Here is a 25,202-nt window from a genome sequence, read left to right on the forward strand (position 1 = left end):
GAAAGTGAAAAAGGAGAGTGAAAAAGCTGGCTTAAAACTCAACATTGAAAAAAATTAAGATCATAGCATCTGGTCCCATCACTTCACGGCAAATAGATAGGAAAACAATGGAAACAGTGACAGATTTTATTTTCTTGGGCTCCAAAATCACTGCAGATGGTGACTACAGCCACAAAATTAAAAGATGCTTGCTCCTAGGAAGAAAAGCTATGACAAACCCAGACAGTGTATTAAAAATCAGAGACATTACTTTGCTGACAAAGGTCCATATAGTGAAAGCTATGTTTTTCCAGTAGTCATGTATGGATGTGAGAGTTGAACCGTAAAGTGGGCTGAGCACCGAAGAATTGATGTTTTTGAACAGTGATGCTGGAGAAGACTCTTCAGAGTCCCTTGGGCTGCAGGGAGATCCAAACAGTCAATCTTAAAGGAAATCAATCCTGATTTTCATTAGAAGGACTGATGCTGAAACTGAAGCTCAATACTTTGGCCACCTGATGCGAAAAACTGACTCATTAGAAAAGACCTTGATGCTGGGAAAGATTGAAGGCAGGAGGAGAAGGGGACGACAGAGGATGAGATCGTTGGATGGCATCACTCACTCAGTGGACATGAGTTTGAGCAAGCTCTGGCAGATAGTGAAGCACAGGGAAGCCTGGCGTGCTACAGTCCATGGAGTTGCAAAGAGTTGGACATGGTTGAGCAACTGAACAACAATGAAATCATAATAGTTAAAAATGTAAAAGAATGACTATAGCTCTCCCATGTGGCCTGGTGCCAGACTATGCAAAACTGAACTAAATATACCTTGGTTCCTAATCTTTAGGGTTTATAATTTAATATAAAAAGAATAGTTCATATAGAAGCACAGGATATAAATGTAACTGAACAATTTTGCCAATGAAAACACCAACTGGCATAAAAAAATTGTGTTTGCCTTACTTCGTACCTTAATATTTTATCATCATAATCACATTTAAATGTTAAGTCTAAAGAAAGTTTGTTTTCAGAAACTCTGTGCTCTTTGACCTGATGTGATGGTCTGGTGCTAACTGTTTTCAGATTTACAGTTCAGAAAGGACCTGGGATGTGGTACAGTATTTTTGTGGCTTCATTCTCGAAATTTTTGCTGCTGTTGTAATGGAAAGGAAACATTTTCTTTTTATAGCTTTCATTAGAGAGTGCCAGAAGAAGGCCATAAAACAGACCAAGGCATTGGAGACAGGTGCACGTGGGTTTGCAGGCCAGGCAACTTAACGGAAGGATTAGTCAGCAACACCAAGGCAAGATACAAAATAGCCATCGCCACTGAAATGAGCCCTTGATCACTTAAGTTAGTGTTCTGTCTCAGCGCATCTAAAAAGCACACGTGTGAAAACACAACTCCTAGGAATTATGCTACCTTGTTCTTCACTGTAGGTTAGAACCTAGAGTTTGGTACACAAAATGATGCCACTTGGCATATATATAGCTCAATTTGCTGGAGAAATGTTTTGCAAAAGATTTTTAGGGTAAATAAGATTGGTGTACAATCAGAATCTCTGAAAAAGTCCAGACTAGTCCAGAATGGGATAAAATACAGCTATGCAAACAGACCAAGAAAATCCTTTTACGATATAGCCAACACTGCATTTTAAAATTTATGGTTATTACCAGTGGAATAAAGACTGCAATATATTTTGCTTTCTGCTTCTGTTGACTTTGCTGCCTTATTAGACTGGCAGGCTGATGTCCAGTAAAAGCTAAAAGGAATGGAGACGGGATGTCTATATCTTGAGGCTGCTGATAAATCTTATCTATTTCTTCTCCCTTCTTCTTATCAGGAAAGGTGATGTAAATAAAACACTTTATCTTTTAAGACAGTCAGAAAGCCAGATTTCTTAGGCAGGATTGGAGATAGAAGGTGGTTTAGTAAGAAAATGTGTTCTAAATGTTCTAATGATGAATATATTCACAGAGCAGCTTCATTTTGTAATGTGCCAATGAGTTGCCAGAACATTACATATCCATAATCCAATGTAAATTCAACATTTAAAAATAAGTAGAAGTAATTTTTCATATCTAGTTGAGCAAATGATTCATAATCAGTCTGCTCCTTTCTTGACCCTCAGGACTAAGAATTAGAATGTTTTCTATTTTTAATTGCACTGATCTTGTTTCTTGAGAAAACAAGAGCAATTACAAATAATCATTTGTGATGACAGAGGTGGAGAAAGATGTGGAAAATAAGAAATACTGGATGTTCCAAAAATGATTTCTATCTGGAGAGAAAAACATAACACATAACACATCATATGTTCTTATTAGGTGTGATAAATTCTGGGTTGGCCAAAAAGTTTGTTCAGGTGTTTCTATGTTATGGAAAAACCCAAACACTTCTGCCAGCAACGCAATATTTTACTTATTTATTTTGCTTACTCTCTATGTCTACCTCTTCCTTTAGACTATACTGTCCATAGGGCAGACATCTCATGTGTTGGTCACAAGACCTACATCAGTAGATGCCAAATACATATCTGTTGAATCAAGCATCTTTGTTTGTTTCCTTACCATGCATTTGGCTTTACTGGGCAAAGCCAATCTACAATCCCAATGTGTTCTTATTTTTCAAGCCAGACTTGAATTAGGCAACAAATAAACAGCTAATACTTTTAGAATCCTAACATGAAATAATTTAAAACCAAGAGGGAACTCTGGGCTGATCTTTCTTCCTTTGTGTTCTGGTTGGGAACCTGTTCTGACCTTTCTTTCTTTGTGTTCTGGGTGTGTGAGCAAGTCTTCTGCCTGGTCATCAGTGAGCGTGGGGCGCCTGGCTTAGGGCTCTGGTCTACCAAGTTCCAGGGCAGTCTTTTCTCATGACACCACCTTGAGCTCTGTCATGTGGCATGCAAAATAAAAGAATAAATTACATGTTATATTTATGCAAAATGTGTGCTACTGTATATGTATATAAATAGTTATTACACATGTTTTCAAGGCTAGAGTCATTAATACATGTTTTTGAATCTTTATGATCTGGGAAACTCATTCAAATAAAAGTAAATATTATTCAATGAAAAATGTAAAACAAAATCTAAATTCAAAGGATCACTTCAGTAAAATCTATTTTCATTTCTCCTTATCCTTTGCCCACTTCTGTTCTCATAAGTATGATTTAAATATATATTATAATCTTGTCAATTTTGCTACAATTTTGTATTCACTTTTTAATGTTTCTACATAGGCATGGCATTTATTAATTTCATGGCTACAGAGTATAATAAGATATTGATAAAATTTACCTAAATCTTCCTCCTATGGTTACATTATTTCTAGTGTTCCAAGGTTGTAAAAAACATGTCTATAATTATGTTTGCATAAGGTTTTTTGAGTGATTTTCCTGGGTTAAAAATCTTAACTGAGGTTACTGAATCAAAGGAATGAAAAAATAGCTTAAGTACATTTAAAAAATGTTTCTGCTAAGTGCCTGCCTATGTTTTCCTTCATTAGAATTTATTTTTCTTCAATTTTGCCACTTTCATAAGGCAAGATAGCACTTACATCTTTATGTACATCATTAATTAGCAACAAATATGACCATTTGTAACATTTTTTTATGATTTGTGTCTCCTACGTGATTGGCAAACTAATTGCCATGTAGAGGTTTGGGGGCAACACAGCAGCAGAAAGAATGTTAAAGAGAAGCCAGGTGAGATGGATTAAAAGATAGTTGCAGAAGAAGGAAATAATGCCATTTGAAGCGACATGGATGGACCTAGAGATTATTATACTCAGTGAAGTCAGAGAAAAACAAATATTGTATGATGTCATTTACATATTGAATCTAAAGATAATGATACACATGAATTTATTAATAAGACAGAAACAGACTCACAGACATAGAAAACAAATTTATGGTTATCAAAGGGCTATTGGGGGAAAGGATAATTTAGGAGTTTGGGATTGGCAGATATACACTACTATATATAAAACATATACACAACAACGGAGAAGGCAATGGCACCCCACTCCAGTACTCTTGTCTGGAAAATACCATGGATGGAGGAGCCTGGTGGGCTACAGTCCATGGGGTCGCTAAGAGTCGGACGCAATTGAGCGACTTCACTTTCACTTTCACGCAACGCATTGGAGAAGGAAATGGCAACCCACTCCAGTGTTCTTCCCTGGAGAATCCCAGGGACGGGGGAGCCTGGTGGGCTGCCGTCTATGGGGTCGTACAGAGTCGGACATGACTGAAGCGCCTTAGCAGCAGCAGCAGCAGCAGCAGCAGCATACACAACAAGGGAACTACTGTATAGCACAGAGAACTATATTCAATATCACATAATAGCATATAATGGAAAAAATCTGAAAAAGAATAATGCTTATATATATAAAACTGAATTACCTTGCTATACACCAGAAACTAACACAATATTATAAATCAGCTATATTTTAACAACAAAAAGAAAAAATAAATTAATAAAATTAAAAAATTAAAAAACAAAGACAGCTGCAGATATGTGTATATATATATATTATTCAATTTTTATTGGAGTATAATTCCTTTACAATATTTTGTTAGTTTCTATTGTACAGCAAATTGATGCTTTTGAACTGTGGTGTTGGAGAAGACTCTGGAGAGTCCCTTGGACTGCAAGGAGATCCAACCAGTCCATTCTGAAGGAGATCAGCCCTGGGATTTCTTTGGAGGGAATGATGCTAAAGCTGAAGCTCCAGTACTTTGGCTACCTCATGCGAAGAGTTGACTCATTGGAAAAGACTCTGATGCTGGGAGGGATTGGGGGCAGGAGGAGAAGGGGACGACCCAGGATGAGATGGCTGGATGGCATCACGGACTCAATGGACGTGAGTCTGAGTGAACTCCGGGAGTTGGTGATGGACAGGGAGGCCTGGCGTGCTGCGATTCATGGGGTTGCAAAGAGTCGGACATGGCCGAGCGACTGAGCTGAACTGATGCATATGCTTCCTCTCTTTTGGATTTCCTTCCCATTTAGATCATCACAGAGCACTGAGTTGAGTTTCCTGTGCTATGCAGTATGTTCTCACTATTATCTATTTTATACATAGTATCAATAGCATATAATGTCAATCCCAATCTCCCAGTTCATCCCATCCCTCTATCTCCTCTCCCTTGGTGTCCATTCATTTGTTCTCTACTTCTGTGTCTGTTATTTCTGCTTTGCCAATAGGCTCATCTGTGTTGTACAGAGTGAAATAAGTCAGAAAGAAAAAAACAAATATTGTATATTAACGAATACATGTGGAATCTAGCTGCAGATATTCGGACACTTCTTTGGTTGGGTGTGTCATCTGGGCTGGCCTGTGGCTGCTTTGACCAGTTGAGCACAGCTGGAATCATGCTTTATCAGTTTCACACCTGTCCTCTCCATGGAGCAGCAGGTTCTACCCTGGAGCTCCGAGCCAGCTGGAGCAGGGTTCAGCAGCCCTGGGCTCGTGGAGAGGGAGACGCGCTCCACTGAGCTCACATGTCTACTTGTTCCTATCAAAGGGCCAGTCATGTGAGTCTTGGAACCATGAAACAAGCTCAGGAGCCACCTGAAATCCACCAGGAGACCCTAGTCAGAGTAACAAGGAGTGGAAGAACTGCCCCAATTTCTGCCCTGCAACAAGGTCAGACTGTAAGAAAATGACGATTGTTCTAAACCACTCAGTTTGGGGGTAGTTTCTTACCAGAGAAAAATGAGGCAGCAAGATTAACCAGTCACCTGATCTTGACAAGAGAATTAAAAGAGTGAAAAACTTTGCAATGGGGAACAGACTCCAAAATGAGATGCAGAGTTGCACTACACAGTTTTTATGGTTTAGTCCCTAAGTGTGTTCAGCTCTTTGCAACCCCATGAACTGTAGCCGGCCAGGCTCCTCTGTCCATGGGATTTCCCAGGCAAGAATACCAGAGCGGGTTGCCATTTCCTTCTCCAGGAGATATTCTTGACCCGAGAATCAAACCCACATCTCCTGCTTTGGTAGGCGGATTCTTTACCACTTCCTAGGAGCCACAAGGGAAACCCATTACATGCAGGGTAAAAGAAAAATCAAAACACAGGAGAAAAAAAGAGAAACCAAGACCAAGTCTAAGTAAAAATGAAGTGTTTTAGAAAATCACTTCCATGCTTCTTGAGTTATGGTCAATCTTTGAGACTATCACAGAAACCACCGAGTTACTACTTGAAATGAGGGATGCGGAACTGACGCAAATCAATCAAAGTTGCCTTATTAATGGATCCTTGCAACTTTCCCAGGTATCTAATTACACATCATCTGGAGTAGTTGTTAAAGGAGTTTTATCTTTTTATAGCTTCCTTTTCCAGGCAGCTTTTAACTACAATTTGGAGCTGTAACCAGACCTCTTTACTGGTCTAACCCCCATCATATCCCACTTTAAACACAACTGTTAACCTTACAAAGAATAACATTTAATTCCTCTTTCCAATCCCTGCCCCTCCTTTTTTCCCTGAAACAAAGTAACATAGAGTGCTTGCCACTTAAAGCATGTAAGAATACTTGTTCAAATTATTGGTAGTGGCTGGTATAAGTGATCAGCTTTTTCTGTTTTGTTTACCTTATTTGTATTAAAAAAACCTCTAGGGAGGGGCTTCCCTGGTGGTCCAGTAGCTGAGGCTCTGCACTCCCAAAGCAGGGGGCCGGGTTTTGATCCCTCATCCATCCCACATGCAGCAACTAAGACCTGGGCAGCCAAATAAATACATAAATATTAAAAAAAAAAAAAAAACAAAAAAAACCCAAACCAAATACCTAGACTGAGAAAGGTAGGCCTTTTTTTCCTTTTTGATCCTCTAGTATTAGTATTCACTAAGCAATCAATGAAGTGATAAATCGTTATAGAGCTTGGATGAATTGTTGTTTAGTTGACAAATTGTGTCCAACTCCTTGCAGCTCCGTGGACTGTAGCTCTCCAGGCTCCTCTGTTCGTGGGATTATCCTGGCAAATACACTGGAGTTGGATTGCTGTTTCCTTCTGCAGGGGATCTTCCTGACCCAGGGATCAAACCCGCATCTCCTGCTTTGTCAAGTGGATTCTTTACTACTGAGCCCAGTTACTCCCATTATTTTCCCTCAAAAGCAACATATAAAAAAAAAAAAATCACAGACTCTTCCTGGGCCATAATTTGATTCAGCTCATAAACGGAAAGCAGAGATTCCCAAGTTGCAAATTGTTTCATAACAGAATCCAAATTCCCTCTTTTTACTCCTTGCTTTTATTTTTTTTTTTTTAAAGGAAGAAATTTTCTTATTTTTAGTAGAATATAATGCAACCAAATCAAGATGCAAAGCAAATGGTATCTAATCTTCAGGAATGAAGTGTGAATGATTCATTTTACAGTGTGAAAGCTTTTGAAACAGAAATGTCAAAAAAGATTCCTTCCATACAGATCTCAAAGTTGAGTCAGTACCAAGTGAAATGCAACAGTTTATAAAGAAAGGACCGAGGGAACACAGGATGGTGAACTGATTACCAGGGAAAAACCCGGAATAAGGCAGATTTTTGAGAAAGTGAAATTTTAAAATGGTTCATCTCCTTGCTCTAAAACGGAGACTAGGGACTTCCCTGGTGGTCCACTGGCTAAGACACCAAGCCCCCAGTGCAGGGGGTCCCAGTTGGACCCTGGTCAGGGAGTCAAATCTCACATGCCACGGTCAGGTGTTCCCATGCTGAAACTAAAGATCCCCCATGTTGCAAATAAGATCTGATGAAGCCAAACAAACAAAAAAAAACCACCTGAGAGCAAGTCTTAATGAACGAGATGCTTGGCATTCTTTTTTCTTTCTTTTTTCAAACCAAGGACATTTTATTTGATACATAACTGATAACTGGTGACTGAACCATTGCGTTAATTTTTCTCCCTGCGTGAGACAGGGGAGGAAAGGGTGTGGTTGAGGTGGGCCTATGCCAGAACTAGGAGCCTATGACCCAGTCCTTCCATTTCCTCCCCCATCATCTCCTCCCAGCTCCCTTCCTCCTATCTACAGGTAGGGCATTTTTCTTTTTTACAGGTAGGGTTTATACTGGGGATGGTGAAGCAATATTGTCCCCTGAGAGAGGGCAGAACAAGATGAAATAAGGAAGGAATTGGAAGTTGTTGATGACTGAAGACTTTTGGGAATCCCACTGCATGAATATCTCCCTTGTGCCTTTCATTCTTCCTGGTTCCCATGTCCATATGTTCACAACCACTGAAACTCTAAAGAACAGCAGCCAGGCCTGATTCTTCATGTCTGTACCTCATACGCTTCTCTCCAGTTGTTCTGTTGAACAAAACGATGACTTATGCTTCTCAATCTAGGGATAATTCATGATATAGTATATCACTGAGGAATAAGTGCCCTAAAATATTTTTCAATCAAAAAAAAATTAATTTTTTATACTGTTCTTTTTTTTTTTTTTTGGCTGTGATTCATGGCATGTGGGATCTTAGTTCCCTGACCAGGCATTGAACCCAACTGCCAAGAATATCCCAAGAAAAAAAATGTATATTTTCTATATTAAGATTCATATGAACTGCAAAAGGGACCACTAAACTATAGCACATAACACTATTTAGGGTACATACTGTAAATTTTGTAACATGAAAATATTCTGGAGAGATGAACAGTTGCCTATATTTCTTATCAAACCAAGCAAATTGTTTCCTCTCCTTGGTCTCTCTTTTCATCAGTGCCTCTCTTCTCAGGGGATTATACCCAGCTGCCTTAAAAAGGTTTTACTATCTATAGAAGCCAAGCATCTTCCTTGCCTTCCTTCTCCTGTTTCTTTCTTATTCTTCGGTCATAGGCTGTTCTTTTCTGGGTTTGGTTCGATGTTTCCTCAGAGGTGCAGTTTTCTTAGAACACTGAGTGGCTCTTCCTAAAGTTTGGGAAATTTTCTAAATAAAAAGTCAGTTTTAAAATAAAATGCTATTTTCCCAAATTTGATGGTGCTTTTGTAAAGGCAAGTGTAGGTGTGGAAATATCTCTGAGCTGAGTATGTACATGTATCTCCACGCAAGGCCTATATACATTTGTGTTTTAGAGCTAGAGTCATAGGAAATTAGTGTTAATATAAAAAAAAAGTCATAGGAATGAGCTGGGCAAATGAGAAAAATAAAACGTAAAGAATAGCATGAAGTAAATAAGGAAAACTGGTCACAGATAATAAAACTAAATAAACTTTCAGAACTTTTTTCTGCTTGTATTAATAGAACAACTACTAATAATATGATGAAAACCCATTATTCTATCCTTTGACATAACTACTAATAATACTGATCATATTACTTTCAAGGAATTTTATATTCACAAACCTACACATTTAAATTGCATTTAACATCCCTATCCTTTTCCCTAAAATGTTGCTTTCAACATTTTCTGTAAATTATCTTCTTTATGCACCTAATTTCTTTGTTCAAATTTTGGATCATTTCCATAGGACTTATTCTAAAAATTGTAATTATTGGGTCAGAAGGCAAAAGCAGGGTTTCCCTGATGGCTCAATGGATGAGAATCCATTTGGAGCAACTAAGCCTGTGAGCCACAGTGATTGAGCCTGTGCTCTAGAGCCTGGGAATTGCAGCTACTGAAGTCTGAGTGCTCTAGAGCCTGTCCTCAGCAATAAGAGAAGCCTGCACACAGCAACAAAGACCTAGCACAGTCAATAAATAAAAATAACTTTAAAACAGAGCGCAAGAGTACTTGTAGGACTTTACTTTCTGGAGGGGCTGTTCAAGTTTCTACCATTACCAGAGAAGTATGCTTTTTAATGAGAATTTCTCTGATTACATGAACATTATTCATGTTAATGACTAATGTTAGCCATTTTGATTTTTTATTTGGTGATTTTTATACTTATGCCTTTTAATATGAAAGTATTATCATTTTAACTATGAACTGTATGGATTCTTTAAATAGCAAGAATATTAACATGTAGTTTTGCTACAAATATATTCCCCAGATTATTGCTTTATTCGGTTTTTAATTTTATGAATCTTTGATCTTCTTTTAAAATTTTATGTCCTAAAATGCATTTATAGTTTTACTCAGATTTTCTACCATCCCTTTTAGGTTTAAAAAGTCTTCCTTTTCTAGAGACCAAAAAGATACTGGTTTATCTTCTTCTACTGCCTGATGGTTTGAGTTTTTGCATGCTTAAGCATAGTGTTTAAGAACACACACTACTTTTATTTGATGACTGGCTCCAAAATTTAGCAGCTGAGTGACCTTGATTAAGCTCTTTCAACTTCAGCTTCCTCACCTGTAAAATGTGGATAACTATAGCACCATCACAGCTGTTATAAGGATTAAATAAAATAATTTCTGGGAAGTATTTTTAACAGGGCCTGGTACATACTAATACTTAATAAATGGTAATAATTGTAACAACAGACTGGTTCCAAATAGGAAAAGGAGTACATCAAGGGTGTATATTGTCACCCTGCTTATTTAACTTATGTGCAGAGTACATCATGAGAAACGGTGGGCTGGAGGAAGCACAAGCTGGAATCAAGATTGCTGGGAGAAATATCAATAACCTCAGATATGCAGATGACACCACCCTTATGGCAGAAAGTGAAGAGGAACTAAAGAGCTTCTTGATGAAAGTGAAAGAAGAGAGTGAAAAAGTTAGCTTAAAGCTCAACATTCAGAAAACTAAGATCATGGCATCTGGTCCCATCACTTCATGGCAAATAGATGGAGAAACAGTGGAAATAGTGGTAGACTTTATTTATGGGGCTCCAAAATCACTGCAGATGGTGATTGCAGCCATGAAATAAAAAGACACTTACTCCTTGGAAGGAAAGTTATGACCAACCTAGACGGCCTATTAAAAGCAGAGACATTACTTTGCCAACAAAGGTCTGTGTAGTCAAGGCTATGGTTTTTCCAGTGGTCATGGATGGATGTGAGAGTTGGAGTATAAGGAAAGCAGAGTGCCGAAGAACTGATGCTTTTGAACTGTGGTGTTGGAGAAGACTCTTGAGAGTCCCTTAGACTGCAAGGAGATCCAACCAGTCCATTCTAAAGGAGATCAGTCCTGAGTGTTCATTGAAAGGACTAATGTTGAAGCTGAAACTCCAACATTTTGGCCACCTTATGCGACCAGCTGACTCATTTGAAAAGACCCTGATGCTGGGAGGGATTGGGGGCAGGAGGAGAAGGGGACGACAGAGGATGAGATGGCTGGATGGCATCACCGACTCAAAGGACATGAGTTTGAGTAAACTCTGGGAGCTGGTGATGGACCGGGAGGCCTGGCATGCTGCAGTCCATGGGGTCGCAAAGAGTCGGACACAACTGAGAGACTGAACTGAACCGAGTAATTGTAACTAATATTATTGATATGTAGCACAAGATAAGCCTTTAACATGTTTTTTCCCCAGATGGTACATAACACTATTTGTTGATGAATCTTCCCTTTTCCTGTTACAATCAAAGTAATTTTAGCCTCTATTATATTTTTGTATACTTTGAAACCTGTTTCTGTTTCTCCCATTTATTTGTCAACGTATTTATGGGTGTATACCACATTGTTTCACAATTGTAGTTTTGTAACAATTAAGAATATCATTTAGGAAGAATTTGCATATAGGAAACACAATTAAAAAAATTGTCATGATTATTTTACATAAGTACTGCTGCTGCTAAGTCACTTCAGTTGTGTCCAACTCTGTCCAACCGCATAGACGGCAGCCCACCAGGCTCCCCCGTCCCTGGGATTCTCCAGGCAAGAACACTGGAGTGGGTTGCCACTTCCTTCTCCAATGCATGGAAGTGAAAAGTGAAAGTGAAGTCGCTCAGTCGTGTCCGACTCTTTGCGACCCCATGGACTGCAGCCCACCAGGCTCTTCTGTCCATTGGATTTTCCAGGCAAGAGTATTGAAGTGAGGTGCCATTGCCTTCTCCGATCATAAGTACTGTATTATCTAAAACTGATGTTATTGGGGTGCTAGGAGTGGGAACAGCAGAGTGAGAATTCATTAGTGAATAAAATCCAGATTATTTACTGATATTTTGAGACATGGTCACAAATAACAATTATTCATTAAGTTGAAGTGATACAGTAGCTACTTATGGCATGTAAATATTTGTATGCAACAGCCTTTAATATCTGATGTGATGCAGAAGAAACCTATGCCTCAGGTTTTCCCGAGAATCACTGTGAATCCTAATTATTCATGATTTTATTTATGATCTTTGTTTTTACCATTGCTGTGTTTATCATTTTTGTCAATACCTTACTGCAACTTAAATGCTAATGAAATGTTCTTTGTTTTGGTTTCAGCAATAAATTTATTTTTAAAAATACCACTAAACATTTTGTTTCAGTGTTTCACAATTACTATAACCATACATTTAAAATAAGGATATTATTATAGTTGTCTACTACCAATGGAATGAGTATCCTTATGGTTTAACAATAAAAGTTTTGGTCCTGAAAATTAATTGTAAATGATAAATAACAGAAGATCTGTAAACACTTCCATTGTTCTTTAAGAAACTGGGCCTTTTATTTCTATGTTGATGGGACTTGGGTGCTCTGATAAAGTGATTGTTGAAGTGTGAAAGGAAAAATGAAGACCTCTTCTAAATTGTAGGTAAACCACTTAAATAGGCCATTAAACAGTGTTTGCTAAGGATTATGCATGCATGCTAAGTTGCTTCAGTCATGTCCAACTCTTTGTGACTCTATGGACCATAGCTCGCCAGGCTCCTCTGTCCATGGGATTCTTCGGGCAAGAATATTGGAGTGGGTTGCCATGTCTTCCTCCAGGGGATCTTCCTGCTCCAGGGACTGAACCTATATTTCTTATGTCTCCTGCACTGGCAGGCAGGTTCTTTACCACTAGAGCTACCTGGGAAGCCCTCAAAGGACTGTATTCAATATGAAAAAGAGCACCAGAGTTCCTAATTTCATTTTTTTATAAAATTCCTACTATGAAAATTAGAAGATATATAAAATACCTTCTAGAAATTCATGGAATTTAGAAAGACCTCTTTAAAGAAGTCTTGACATCCATGTTTGAGAAGAATTCTGGAAAGACTTTGAGACACTTCATGGGTTTTACAGATATGGATGAAAGGGCACTTCTATTGTCCTCTTTTTAGGAAGACTTTCGAGCGTAGATTAGAATGTAATTCTGAGTACTCATTCTTCAGTTCAAGGAATCAAGCTTTAGAAACACAATTGAGCCATATCTTCTTTTTTTCCAATGAGAAATCTACCACAGAAAATATAGAGTTTGGATGTCCTAGAATTTCCTTTTCCAAAATTCATTCCATCTAATATATTCCTTGGGCGTCTCTGATAGCTCATTGCCATAAGGATATCAAATGGATATAGTTGGCAAAATGTTCTAGGTGCAAGTTTGCCTAAACCAAAGATGGCTAGTAATAAGCAACTGTGGAAAGTAATTGTGAACAGTACAGCAAGATTGATAATAGTTTAATTCCTGGGAACTAATGAACCACTGTCCTGGGCATCCGCTCCCAAAACTCCTTGAGTTCTCTTTTTTCTGAGAAAAACAGTTTTCTAAACCCAACAAAAGAGTGAGGAGAAAGAGCCACATTACCTGTCAACACTTAGTGCGCAGAGATTAAGGACGGTGATCCCCACTGAGGACTTCTGCAAAAAGGGGAACAACTTGCAGAGGAAAACGCCAAAGTCATTTTGTTCAAAAGGCCAGCGCCCAGCCAGCAGCTGAAAAAGGGAAAGAGCGTGTAAGACAGATGGCAGAGCCAGCATGGGACACTTGGACACACATTTCTAATCACACTTCTGAACTTCTAAATTTTATCATTTATGATGCTTTTCAGTTGGAGGGATAGCAGGAGATTGTCATCGTCATTATCTTTTCATAATTTAATGTTTCAGCGAGTTTTTCAATCTCTGAAAGATGCGGAGAATGATAAATAAATATAATAACAAGAGATAAATCTTTGAGCTTATAGGAAGTGGTCACGTGACCCACTTTTCAGAAGAGCAAAAGTTGGGGGTTTGGATGACAGTTTAACCAAGAAGCAGGAAGTCATCTTTGATCAGTTCTTACCAAGTCATGAGTTAAATGAGTCATTTTCAACCAGTGGCATTGGGAGATTATATTCACTCCTGACAAGCAGCCAAAGCTCTGAATAAGATGTTATGGAGAATACTGGGAAAATGAAGTGGTTTAGGATATACTGGCTTTGCCAACCTAAAATCACTTGGAACTCACGCTTACCTCTGTGCTTAACAGGCTGCCTTGCTTTAGCAGGGATGACACCAGTGACCTATCTTTGTTTAGGCTCAGATTTCTCTTTATCACACAGGAAAATGTGGTTACTGTGATCTGTTTGTAGTGTTTGCAGGAATGTCTATTCTTCCATGTTGACAGTTTGAAATCTTTGAAATTCTAAGGAGAGGGTGATGACCCTCTAGAGGCTGTGTGTGATAAGTAGCAAGAACACAAGACCTCTGTGAGTTGCTGGAATTCATCTACTTAGGTATTGTACTAGAAGCATGGGCTTAAATAACAGCGCAGCTATATAAATGGAGGAAGTCCCAACTGAATATATGATGCCTTTTCAAGAGTAAAAATGGCATTGATTTCCTTTCTAATGTTTGCTTAGTGACTCAGAACTTAAACTTACTCTACTCAATAGGAAATAATACCATGCTAATCTGACAAAATTTTCTTGTTTTTCAAAGCACCCATTGCCATGCTAACTCTAAGTTGACCTTCCAGTGTTGTTCTACCATGTCTAAAATATTGAGGATTAATTTCATGGCTGGTGTGGTCATTAATATGAGTCCATGGAAAGAGGCGGGGAAACTGTTACTCCAGAAATACAAAATCAGAACGTATGCATTTTGAAAATTTAATAACATAGGGCTCTCTATAATTATATTTTTTATGGCTAAGACCCTGTATGACTTTTAAACATATTTCCCCCCTTTTTCTGTATTGTTTTATGAGAGGCCTTTTCCTTCAATCCAGTCCTGTCTCAGGTATCTTTTCCCTCTCATTCTTACTGGTTTTGCTTGGTGTCTTCTTAGAATTTCCATGTAAACTCTTGTCCAAGGATAACCAGTGAACTCTTCACAGAAACACTTCCCTAAACACTTTCAGTTCTCATGAAGCTAAAAAATAATTATACCATTGCTGATTGCTAGTTATTAGGCCCTGATGCAAGTAAAGACACGAAACATTATTTCTGGGATGAATCACCCCCTAAAAAGAAGACCTGAAAATTACTTTTTATAGAATGAGAGTTTAGTATTTTGTTCCACAACAGTAATTCTCCAGTAAAGACTAGAGAGATGTAATTTAAACATGTAGGAATTGTTATAGGATAAGGTTTGAAACAGTTGAACTGTTAAGGTTGGATGGTTGGTTCATTCCTGGAGACAGAGGATCCTGAAATCCATGTGAACAGATTTTCCAATTCATACATCCAACAACAAGAGAAAAGGATGTTTCTGGCTTTAACGAGGGAGACTCTGAAATCCTGTGAAAGTCTACGTAACAGGGGCTAAGGAAAATGATCTGGAAAACCCCACAGTGCATGGTTTCAGGCTCTTCCAGTCTCAACTGAAAAAGATTTTGGGCTTCCCAGGGGGCGCTGATGGTAAAGAATCTGCCTGCCAATGCAAGAGACATAGGGGAGTTGGGTTTGATCCCTGGGTTGGGAAGATTCCCCAGGAGAAGGGAATGGCTACCCACTCCAGCACTCTTGCCTGGAAAATTCTATGCGCTGAAGAGCCTGGAGGGCTACAGTCCATAGGGTTGAGCACAACAACAACAGGAGACAACAACAATGCTTACTTAAGCTCTTAATTAGGGTTAGGGGTAAGGAAGCGCCCAAGAGAAAGGCATCAGTTCAGTTCAGTTCACTCAGTCGTGCCCGACGCTTGCGACCCCATGGACCGCAGCGCGCCAGGCCTCCCTGTCCATCACCAACTCCCGGGGTTCACCCAAACCCATGTCCATTGAGTCGGTGATGCCATCCAACCATCTCATCCTCTGTCGTCCCCTTCTCCTGCCCCCAAATCTTTTCCAGCATCAGAGTCTTTTCAAATGAGTCAGTTCTTCACATCAGTTGGCCACAGTACTGGAGTTTCAGCTTCAACATGAGTCCTTCCAATGACCATCCAGGACTGATCTCCTTTAGGATGGACTGGTTGGATCTCCTTGCAGTCCAAGGGACTCTCAAGAGGCTTCTCCAGCACCATGGAACTGTTATTGTTTACTCTCTAAGTTGTGTCTGACTCTTCTGGGACCTCACGGCCTGAAGCCCTCCAGCCTCCTCTGTCCATCAAATTCTCCAGGCAAGAATACTGAAGTGGGTTGCCATTTCCTTCTTAAGCGATCTTCCCGACCCAGGAATCGAACCTGCATCTCCCACATTGCAGGTGGATTCTTTACCGCTGAGCCACCATTGATGGGCACTAAAAAGATCACAGAACTGTTTTTCTTTGACACAAATGGGTGTTTGGTTATTTTTGTTCTTCTTTCTTTTTTTTCTTTGCCAGCATTGATTCTTCTTGGGAATTATAGACAGAGGTGAATGAAAGAAATCATTGGAAAAAAATTTTAGGTCCAATAACAGTGTAGACATCCCTGATGTACATCCACACTTTATTCTCAAGGGATGTATGGACAGTGACTATTCTAATGCTGCCAACAGGAAATTAGGTCCCTGCCTGCAGGCAACTTCTCTTTCTGGTTAAAGTGGCTTTCTTAAGCAGGGCTTGCTTAACGGTACTGTGCTGTGCTGAGCTGCTTCAGTCGTGTCCGACTCTTTGTGACCCTACGGATTGTAGCCCACCAGGCTTCTCTGTCCATGGGGTTCTCCAGGCAAGAATCCTGGAGTGGGTTGCCATGACCTTACCTACTCAACCTCAAGTAGGATCTGCCTGTTAACCTCCTTCATGGAACCAATGTTGGTGTAATTTTATACTCAAAGACTCCTTTCAGACCACTCTGCCTTAGCAAGAAAACATATACAAAAGGAAGGCAAAGAGACATAAAGGGTAGCCCACCTATTTTTCTCTTATATAGAGGAGTCATTTTGGAGCTTAAAAAAGGCTACTGGAAATGCACACGTTCTGTTATTTACTAGCATATAAAATGGAAAATACAGTATTTAAAATTGAAAAAGTTAAGCTGTATAAAAACTTAAATAATGAAAAGGAAGTCGCCCTTCTATTCAAGAACTCTAAATTCCCTGCCCAAAGGCAGTCACAGTTAATTATAAAGTGTGTTTTCTTCCAGAAAACTCCCTCTGTACATAAAAGCATGTGCCATTTTTTAAAAAGTGAGAGCATATGGAAATAATACCTTTCAGCAGTCTTCTATGATCTTTTTTTCCCAGAGCAGATTTCTGAGAACTGGTTCTCAGTTCAGTTCAGTTCAGTCGCTCAGTCGTGTCTGACTCTTTGCGACCCCATGAATTGCAGCACGCCAGGCCTCCCTGTCCATCACCATCTCCCTGAGTTCACTCAAACTCACATCCATCGAGTCGGGGATGCCATCCAGCCATCTCCTCCTCTGTCATCCCCTTCTCCTCCTGCCCCCAATCCCTCCCAGCATCAGAGTCTTTTCCAATGAGTCAACTCTTCACATGAGGTGGCGAAAGCATCACACAGTACCTAGTACCCTGTAGGTGTTGAACCAATAGTGAAGTTGCTCAGTCGTGCCTGACTCTTTGCCACCCCATGGACTGTAGCCTACCAGGCTCCTCCGTCCATGGAATTTTCCAGGCAAGGGTACTGGAGTGGGCTGCCTTCTCCAGAGGATCTTCCCAACCCAGGGATTGAACCCAGGTCTTCCACATTGCAGGCAGACACTTTACTGTCTGAGCCACCAGGGAAACCAATGAATGATTTCAATTCACTAATTCAGGAAAGTACTTTCACATTTTGAAATCTGACAGTACCAATTTGCCTCAGAAAATGCAATCATCTTATAGTTTACTATTTAAACGTTGTTTAACAGTATCCGGAAGTCGTATTTCCATTCTTTATGTGGAAACAAACAAGGCACCGTTTCAACTAGTTGGAGGAGGCGGGAAATCAGAGCTCTGCTGAAAAGTCCACAGGGGAGAGGAGCTGCCAGATTCTGCGTGGGGAGCCCTCCCCTTGCGCTGAGACTGTCCAGCTGGATGAGAGACATAGCGTAGCGCCTGAGAGGACGCCCATCCTGTGGTCCAATCGAGCACTCAAGTGGGCTGCAGAGGAAGAGTCCAGGGCCACTGAGGCAGCAGAGGGCAATCTGCTGAATACGGATTTCATTTTAGGATGCCTGCTGCGGCTCTAGTACAGGGGAATTTTCTTCAGTCAAAAAGTAGTTAAAGTCCTGATCTCCACCTGAAGATTAAAGCACTACTTGACTCTTGAGAGTCCCTTGGACTGCAAGGAGATCCAACCAGTCCATTCTGAAGGAGATCAGCCCTGGGATTTCTTTGGAAGGAATGATGCTAAAGCTGAAGCTCCAGTACTTTGGTCACTTCATGCGGAGAGTTGACTCATTGGGAAAGACACTGATGCTGGGAGGGATTGCGGGCAGGAGGAGAAGGGGACGACCAAGGATGAGATGGCTGGATGGCATCACTGACTCGATGGACATGAGTCTGAGTGAACTCCAGGAGTTGGTGATGGACAGGGAGGCCTGGCGTGCTGCGATTCATGGGGTTGCAAAGAGTCGGACACGACTGAGCGACTGAACTGAACTGAACTGAACTTAAAGAGCACAATTAGTGTAGTTCTGTATTTGTGTGGCTGATTTGGATGGTGTCAAAATTAACATTATGAAATTGACAGGCTGCATGATATGGATAGAACTAGAGATTGTCGTACGGAGTGAAAAGTGAGATGGAGAAGACCTATCATATGACATCCCTTATGTGCCAAATCTAAAAAGAAATGATACAAATGAATTTATTTACAAAACAGAAAGAGACTCACAGACTTAGAAAATAACCACAGAGGGAGGACGGGGGAAGGGATAGTTAGGGAGTTTGGGATCGACATGTACACACTACTATATTTAAAATGGATAACCAGCAAGGACCTACTATATAGCGCAGGGAACTCTGCTCAATGTTATGTGGCAGCCTGGATGGGAGGGGAGTCTGGAGGAGAATGGATAGATGTATATTCATGTAAAGGATCCAAAGGCTGAGTCCCTTTGCTGTCCACCTAAAACTATCATGACATTGCTAACTGGCTATCAGTTCAGTTCAGTTGCTCAGTCGTGTCCCATTCTTTGCGACCCCATGAATCGCAGCACACCAGGCCTCCCTGTCCATCACCAACTCCTGGAGTTCACTCAGACTCATGTCCATCGAGTCAGTGATGCCATCCAGCCATCTCATCCTCTGTCGTCCCCTTCTCCTCCTGCCCCCAATCCCTCCCGGCATCAGTGCCTTTTCCAGTGAGTCAACTCTTCACATGAGGTGGCCAAAGTACTGGAGTTTCAGCTTCAACATCAGTCCTTCCAATGAACACCCAGGACTGATCTCCTTTAGGATGGACTGGTTGGATCTCCTTGCTAACTGGCTATACTCCAATATAAAATAAAAAGTTTAAAAAATAAATGTAATAGATTTCTTTCTGCTGCTGCTAAGTTGCTTCAGTCGTGTCCGACTCTGTGCAACCCCAGAGACGGCAGCCCACCAGGCTCCCCCTTCCCTGGGATTCTCCAGGCAAGAACACTGGAGTGGGTTGCCGTTTCCTTCTCAATGCATGAAAGTGAAAAGTGAAAGTGAAGTCGCTCAGTCGTGTCCGATTCTTAGCGACCCCATGGACTGCAGCCTACCAGGCTCCTCCATCCATGGGAATTTCCAGGGAAGAGTACTGGAGTGGGGTGCCATCGCCTTCTCCGCGATTTTTTTCTATTTTCCTCTATTTCCAGAGAAGTAATTTTTTCCCTTTATAAGTGCCCTGCTGCTGCTGCTAAGTCACTTCAGTCGTGTCCGACTCTGTGCGACCCCATAGACGGCAGTCCACCAGGCTCCCCCATCCCTGGGATTCTCCAGAGAAGAACACTGGAGCGGGTTGCCATTTCCTTCTCCAATAAGTGCCCTATAAATACTCAATGTCTTCTATAAGGTATACCCACTTGAAATACAATGCTTGCATTAGAAATACATCAAAAAAGCAATTGACAGGCTGCATTTTTTAACCCATTGACACAGATTTACTTAACTACTTGTACCACATGATCCACTGATTAGCACCCTGGTTTTAGAATGAGTACGTCCCAAAGCAGGTTGTCCAGCCACTACTATATTTAGTACAAAGCAATTTCTATGTGATTGTGACCTTTTAGATAAATGCAGTGTACCTGTTTATGTCAGTTTTCTGGAACATACCTGACAACCAGAAAGTAAGCAAAAATGTAAGGCGCCAAATGCTTGCTGTGAAATTTATGCCCTAAAGCTCTTGTCCTTTACTTATGGGCAGACTGCCTGAGTCTTCCACACAAGTTGATTTACTTTTACTTTACACACAAGTTTATTGTTTTATTATTCATCATTGCACATACAAAGCTACTTATTAATATGAACCCTCCTGATGAATGGTTCTTAGTCTTGGCTGTACATCAGGATGACTGAAGGAGTTTTTAAAAATCCCAGTGTCTAGGCTATGCCCTTAGACAACTGCTCTTCATCCTGGGGTGATCTTGTCCTCCAGGGGACATTTGGCAACATCTTGTGACATTTTTGATTTTTACAGCTTGTTGGGAGGCTATTAACATCTGGGGGCAGAGGCCAAGGACACCGCTAAACATCCAATGCATAGGCCAGGAGCTCCAGTGAACAATTATCTAGCCCAAAATGTCTATGGTGCTTAGGTTGAAAATCCTGTCCTAGGCCAATGAAATCAGAATCTTGGGCGTGTTCAGTCACTTCAGTCATGTATGACTCTTTGCAACCCCTTGGGCTGTAACCCATCAGGCTCCTCTGTCCATGGGATTCTCCAGGCAAGAGTACTGGCGTGGGTTGTTGAGCCCTTTCTCCAGGGGATCTTTCACACCCGGGATTGAACTCACGTCTCCTGCATTGCAGGTGAATTCTTTACCGCTGAGCCACTGGGGAAGCCCCATAGTCTCTTGGGTTGGGACACAAGGCCAGCAGTTTTCCTATTTTTTTTTTTTAAATGGAACTTGCTTTTACATGATGAAGACATGCACTTGAACATGGGTGGTCAGGAGTTCTCATTTGTGTTTTGACATCCCCAAATAATGAATTAAAGAACATGATAAACTGTTATTGCTGACCGCAAGTGGCCAAGCAGCACGGTCTGACTCATGACTCTGAGTCCTTGGTGGGTCACCCAAACCCTTGCGCCAACCCCCAGTGACCTTCTCCTCTTCCATCTTACTCGCCTCTTTCTCTCCTCCATGTCCAGGAGTTTTTAAAGCTTCCAGGCGGTTCCAATGTAGAGCCAAGGTTGAGACTCACTGCTTTAGTGTACTTGTTCTCAAGCTTTGGCTGCCTTCAGAATTATCTGGAGGGCCGGAACTTCACACACTGAATGTACACTGCACAGATGTTAGTTATTCTGAACTGCTATAGTTTGTAATTATAAACCAAAACATACCAATTATTCATGACCATGAAGAAAAGGATAATAAAAATAAATTTATCCCCCCTTTTAAAATCCATTGCAGATGTTAATGCCACTATTTGGACATTATCTTTGTTATTGTCATGACATCTTATTAATGGGATAAGTAAAACCAGGGGTGCCTTTTTCTTTGTGCTAATTTCACTTCCAGCCCATCCAGTGAGGCTGACGGCTTCTCCTCCTTCCCTTCATCCCACTCCACCCATCCTAGGGAGGAATGAGAGATTTATGAGTACACTTTGTAATAGCTGGAAACCTCAAAGTAAATACAATGTTTTCTTCCCCTCAACATGGATTATGCAGGTCACTTGAAGTTGGACATGGTGAACCAGGTATAGTCTTTAAAAAGTAGGGTTCTGAGGCTTTTCCTTTCTGGGAGTGGGGCTAGGAGGTATTCTAGAAGTTGGTACATCATCAAACCAGCAGTAAAGATGTCCTACATCTTCTAACAATACAGACTGGCATGGTAATAAAGCCTGTGATGCTGAGGCCTTTCATGAGAACATGTTTTCAGGCTGTTGCAAATCTCAAATTGGTTGTAATAAAATAAATCACTGTGCGTGACTGAGAATGAATTTTGCTCTTCCCGGAGGCTTTAATTGCTTCAGAATTGAGGCAGAATTTTCACAGAAGTCAAATGAAATCAAATCAAATCAATAAAGCAAAACCAATGGCTTCTGCCCTACTCCTACGATTTTTCCTTTGACAGGGTTCTCATACCTCCTGGCCAGCCCTAGAATTTGGAGAGCATGACAGACACAGAGCAGAAACTCCATAAATGTTCCCAACTCTGGTGCTGGGTGCTCTCTGTGATGAGGGCTAGGGGTCGGGGGTAAGGGGGAACGGAGAAGCACTCCTTTGAATGAGAGCAAGCGGCTTAGCGTTATAAACAGTGTGAGCCCTGAAGCTCAACTTCCTGGGTTGGACCAAATCCCAGCTCCTCTATATTCCAGATCACATGACCTTGGCATGCTGGTTAACCTCACACTTCTCAGTTTCCTCCTCTAGAAAATGGAAACGGTGAAGGCAGCTACCTTGCAAGTTTATTGTGGGTGACAGAAGAGACGATCCAGAGAAAGCGCTTAGCAGAAGTAAGTATCTGGCAATGGGAGCTATTTGCACAGCCTGCCTTTATCAGTCTCTGCTTTGTGTCTGCTTTTTCCAGTGAGACTGTGAAGGAGGGTCATCCCAGTTACCAGGTGCAGGGTGGCGGCAGACCCCACGGGCACAAAGGCCCCCACTGACCAGGAGGTGTCTACCCAGAAGAGGAACAGATGCAATGGTCCCCAAGGAAGCTGCAAGCGGCATCCTGTAGCAGCTCAGCAGAGGAAGGCCTTGGACCTACGTGACTCATGCAATGGAAGTCTTTCTCAGTGAAAACCAGAGATGAAAGAGAACCTGCTCCATATATGGTTGATGTGGACAGGAAATCAGAGCCCCTTGGGACAGGGCCGGACTCATCGAAGAGCGTGCCTGGGAGTGCCTGTAAACATGAATTTTGAGGAACTGCTCTGGCTACTCTGCACTTAGATCAGAAACTTGGAGTTGTTGCTACTATCTGCTATCCACCTATTTAACTATTCAATATTCAGTGTTTTGGTTTTGGCTGAGGCCTTCACTTTTTAGAATCTGAAATACATAGATGTTAATAACCAGGCGAAGGAGAGAATAAAAAAGAGGAAAAAATATTTTAAAAACCAAATTCCAAACCCAGGAAGGTTATTGCATTAGAGGGAAGATGGTTCACCCAAGATATGGGCCTAGTATCTCCAAGCATCTCAGTCACCCAAGAGTTTCATTCTCAGAGGCTGGGGATGAAAAGAAATATCTCTCTTAGATAACTCTGCTGTAAGGATGCCAACCTAGAATCAACAGACTTCAGACTTCCACTTTTTCAGTACACCTAAACCAAAGGATCTCTGGATGGAGAAGAATTAAACTCCTCTAAAAAAGAAAAGTGAGAAGCACTCAATATCAAGATTGTACAGTTTCCTGTCAGTACTTTACAATTTAGTTCATAACGGAGAGAAGCTTGACATTGGAAAGAATGAAGTCGACTTTTCCTGGATGGAGAAAATACAATTATAGTTAATTATATAAAATAAGTGCTCCGACCTGGACACACAGTGAGACTCAAAACTTATTGAAAAAATGTTATTGTTTATCTTAAGCACTCTTTATGGTAGTAAATGTTGCTGCTGCTGCTGCGAAGTCACTTCAGTCGTGTCCAACACTGTGCGACCCCACAGACGGCAGCCCACCAGGCTTCCCCATCCCTGGGATTCTCCAGGCAAGAACACTGGAGTGGGTTGCCATTTCCTTCTCCAATGCAGGAAAGTGAAAAGCGAAAGTGAAGTCACTCAGCCGTGTCCAACTGTTAGTGACCCCATGGACTGCAGCCTACCAGGCTCCTCTGCCCTTGAAATTTTCCAAGCAAGAGTACTGGAGTGAGGTGCCACTCTAGTGCTTACTTAAAAGAAACATGAAGGTGAAAATGAAGCAGAACAAAACAAAATGAAATAACCGGCAGAGATTTCTACATGTAGCTTTAGGTAGTAGTCCCAAAAAACTTACCAGGAAGGTGGTAATAAGTAGCAAAAAGCAAAAACCAATGGCATATTTTAGAGCATGCAGCATATTGAATGATGTAATGTGTAAAATCTTAAGAACTGGGGTTCATTGTTCATTGTAAAGTATGTCATGTGTTCACAATTATCCTGTGTCGCTGGAAACGATGACCCAACTAAGATATGGTATGTGGTGTGAAGAAAATGATACCATATGTGTCTTGTGGAGAACAAAGAATATGGTTGATGCTAAAGGTGATGTATTACAGTAAACAAGGTCGAGGTGATTTTGAATACTTAACAGAAATTCATTGGGAAATAAGACTTCACAATTTGCAATAGCTGAGGCATAAAGTGAATTAGGAAGACCTGTTTAAGACGTCTGAGTTACCTGTCATGTAACTGTCATGCTTCCCTTAAGAACGGTGTGCTTCTTCACCCACTAAAGGATTAGAAGAGAATACTGCAGAATACCATACTGCAGGGAAGGAGAAATTCTGGCTTCCAGCTCTAGCCCTGTCGAAAATCTCTGGGCTGTGGCTTCCTCTTCTGCCGTATAATCTTGTTCTTGCCCAATATTTCCAGCTCTTAGATTGCATGATTTTTAAAAAAAATCACAACTCCAATCTGTAAGTGGTTTCTCTGAAACTATTATCAGCTCCATTTATCCCTAACCTAGTCTAACCTCAATCCCTCCCTTCACTTTATTAATTATATATATATTAATTTATTTATGGCTGCACCATGCAGCATGTGGGATCTAGTCCCCTGACCAGGGGTCAAGCCTGTGCTCCTTGCAGTGGAAACATGGATTCTTAACTTCTGGACCACTAGGAAAGTCTGTCCCTTAATTTTATACGGTTAATTTTGTTTTCCCAATTTCTCTTTTATTCTTCCCAACCATGAATATTTTAGTCCTTTTTGCTTTTTTCTTTTTAGTCCTTTTTGCCTTTTTCTTTAGTTCTTTTTGCTTTTTCTTTGTCCTTTTTCCACCCCAAAAGATGAAGGAT

General features: G+C 40.8%; 1 protein-coding gene across 1 annotated transcript in view; it reads right to left on the reverse strand.

The window, feature by feature from the left end:
- Positions 1-25,202, reverse strand: part of EDNRA (endothelin receptor type A) — a 67,741-nt gene that overhangs the window by 19,043 nt on the left and 23,496 nt on the right. Inside the window, exon 2 of the mRNA XM_052654812.1 lies at positions 13,587-13,714. Coding sequence (XP_052510772.1) covers positions 13,587-13,714 — 128 coding nt within the window. The remainder of the gene's footprint in view (positions 1-13,586; positions 13,715-25,202) is intronic.

Source organism: Budorcas taxicolor, chromosome 17, assembly GCF_023091745.1.
Source record: "Budorcas taxicolor isolate Tak-1 chromosome 17, Takin1.1, whole genome shotgun sequence".
Taxonomy (NCBI): Eukaryota; Metazoa; Chordata; class Mammalia; order Artiodactyla; family Bovidae; genus Budorcas; species Budorcas taxicolor.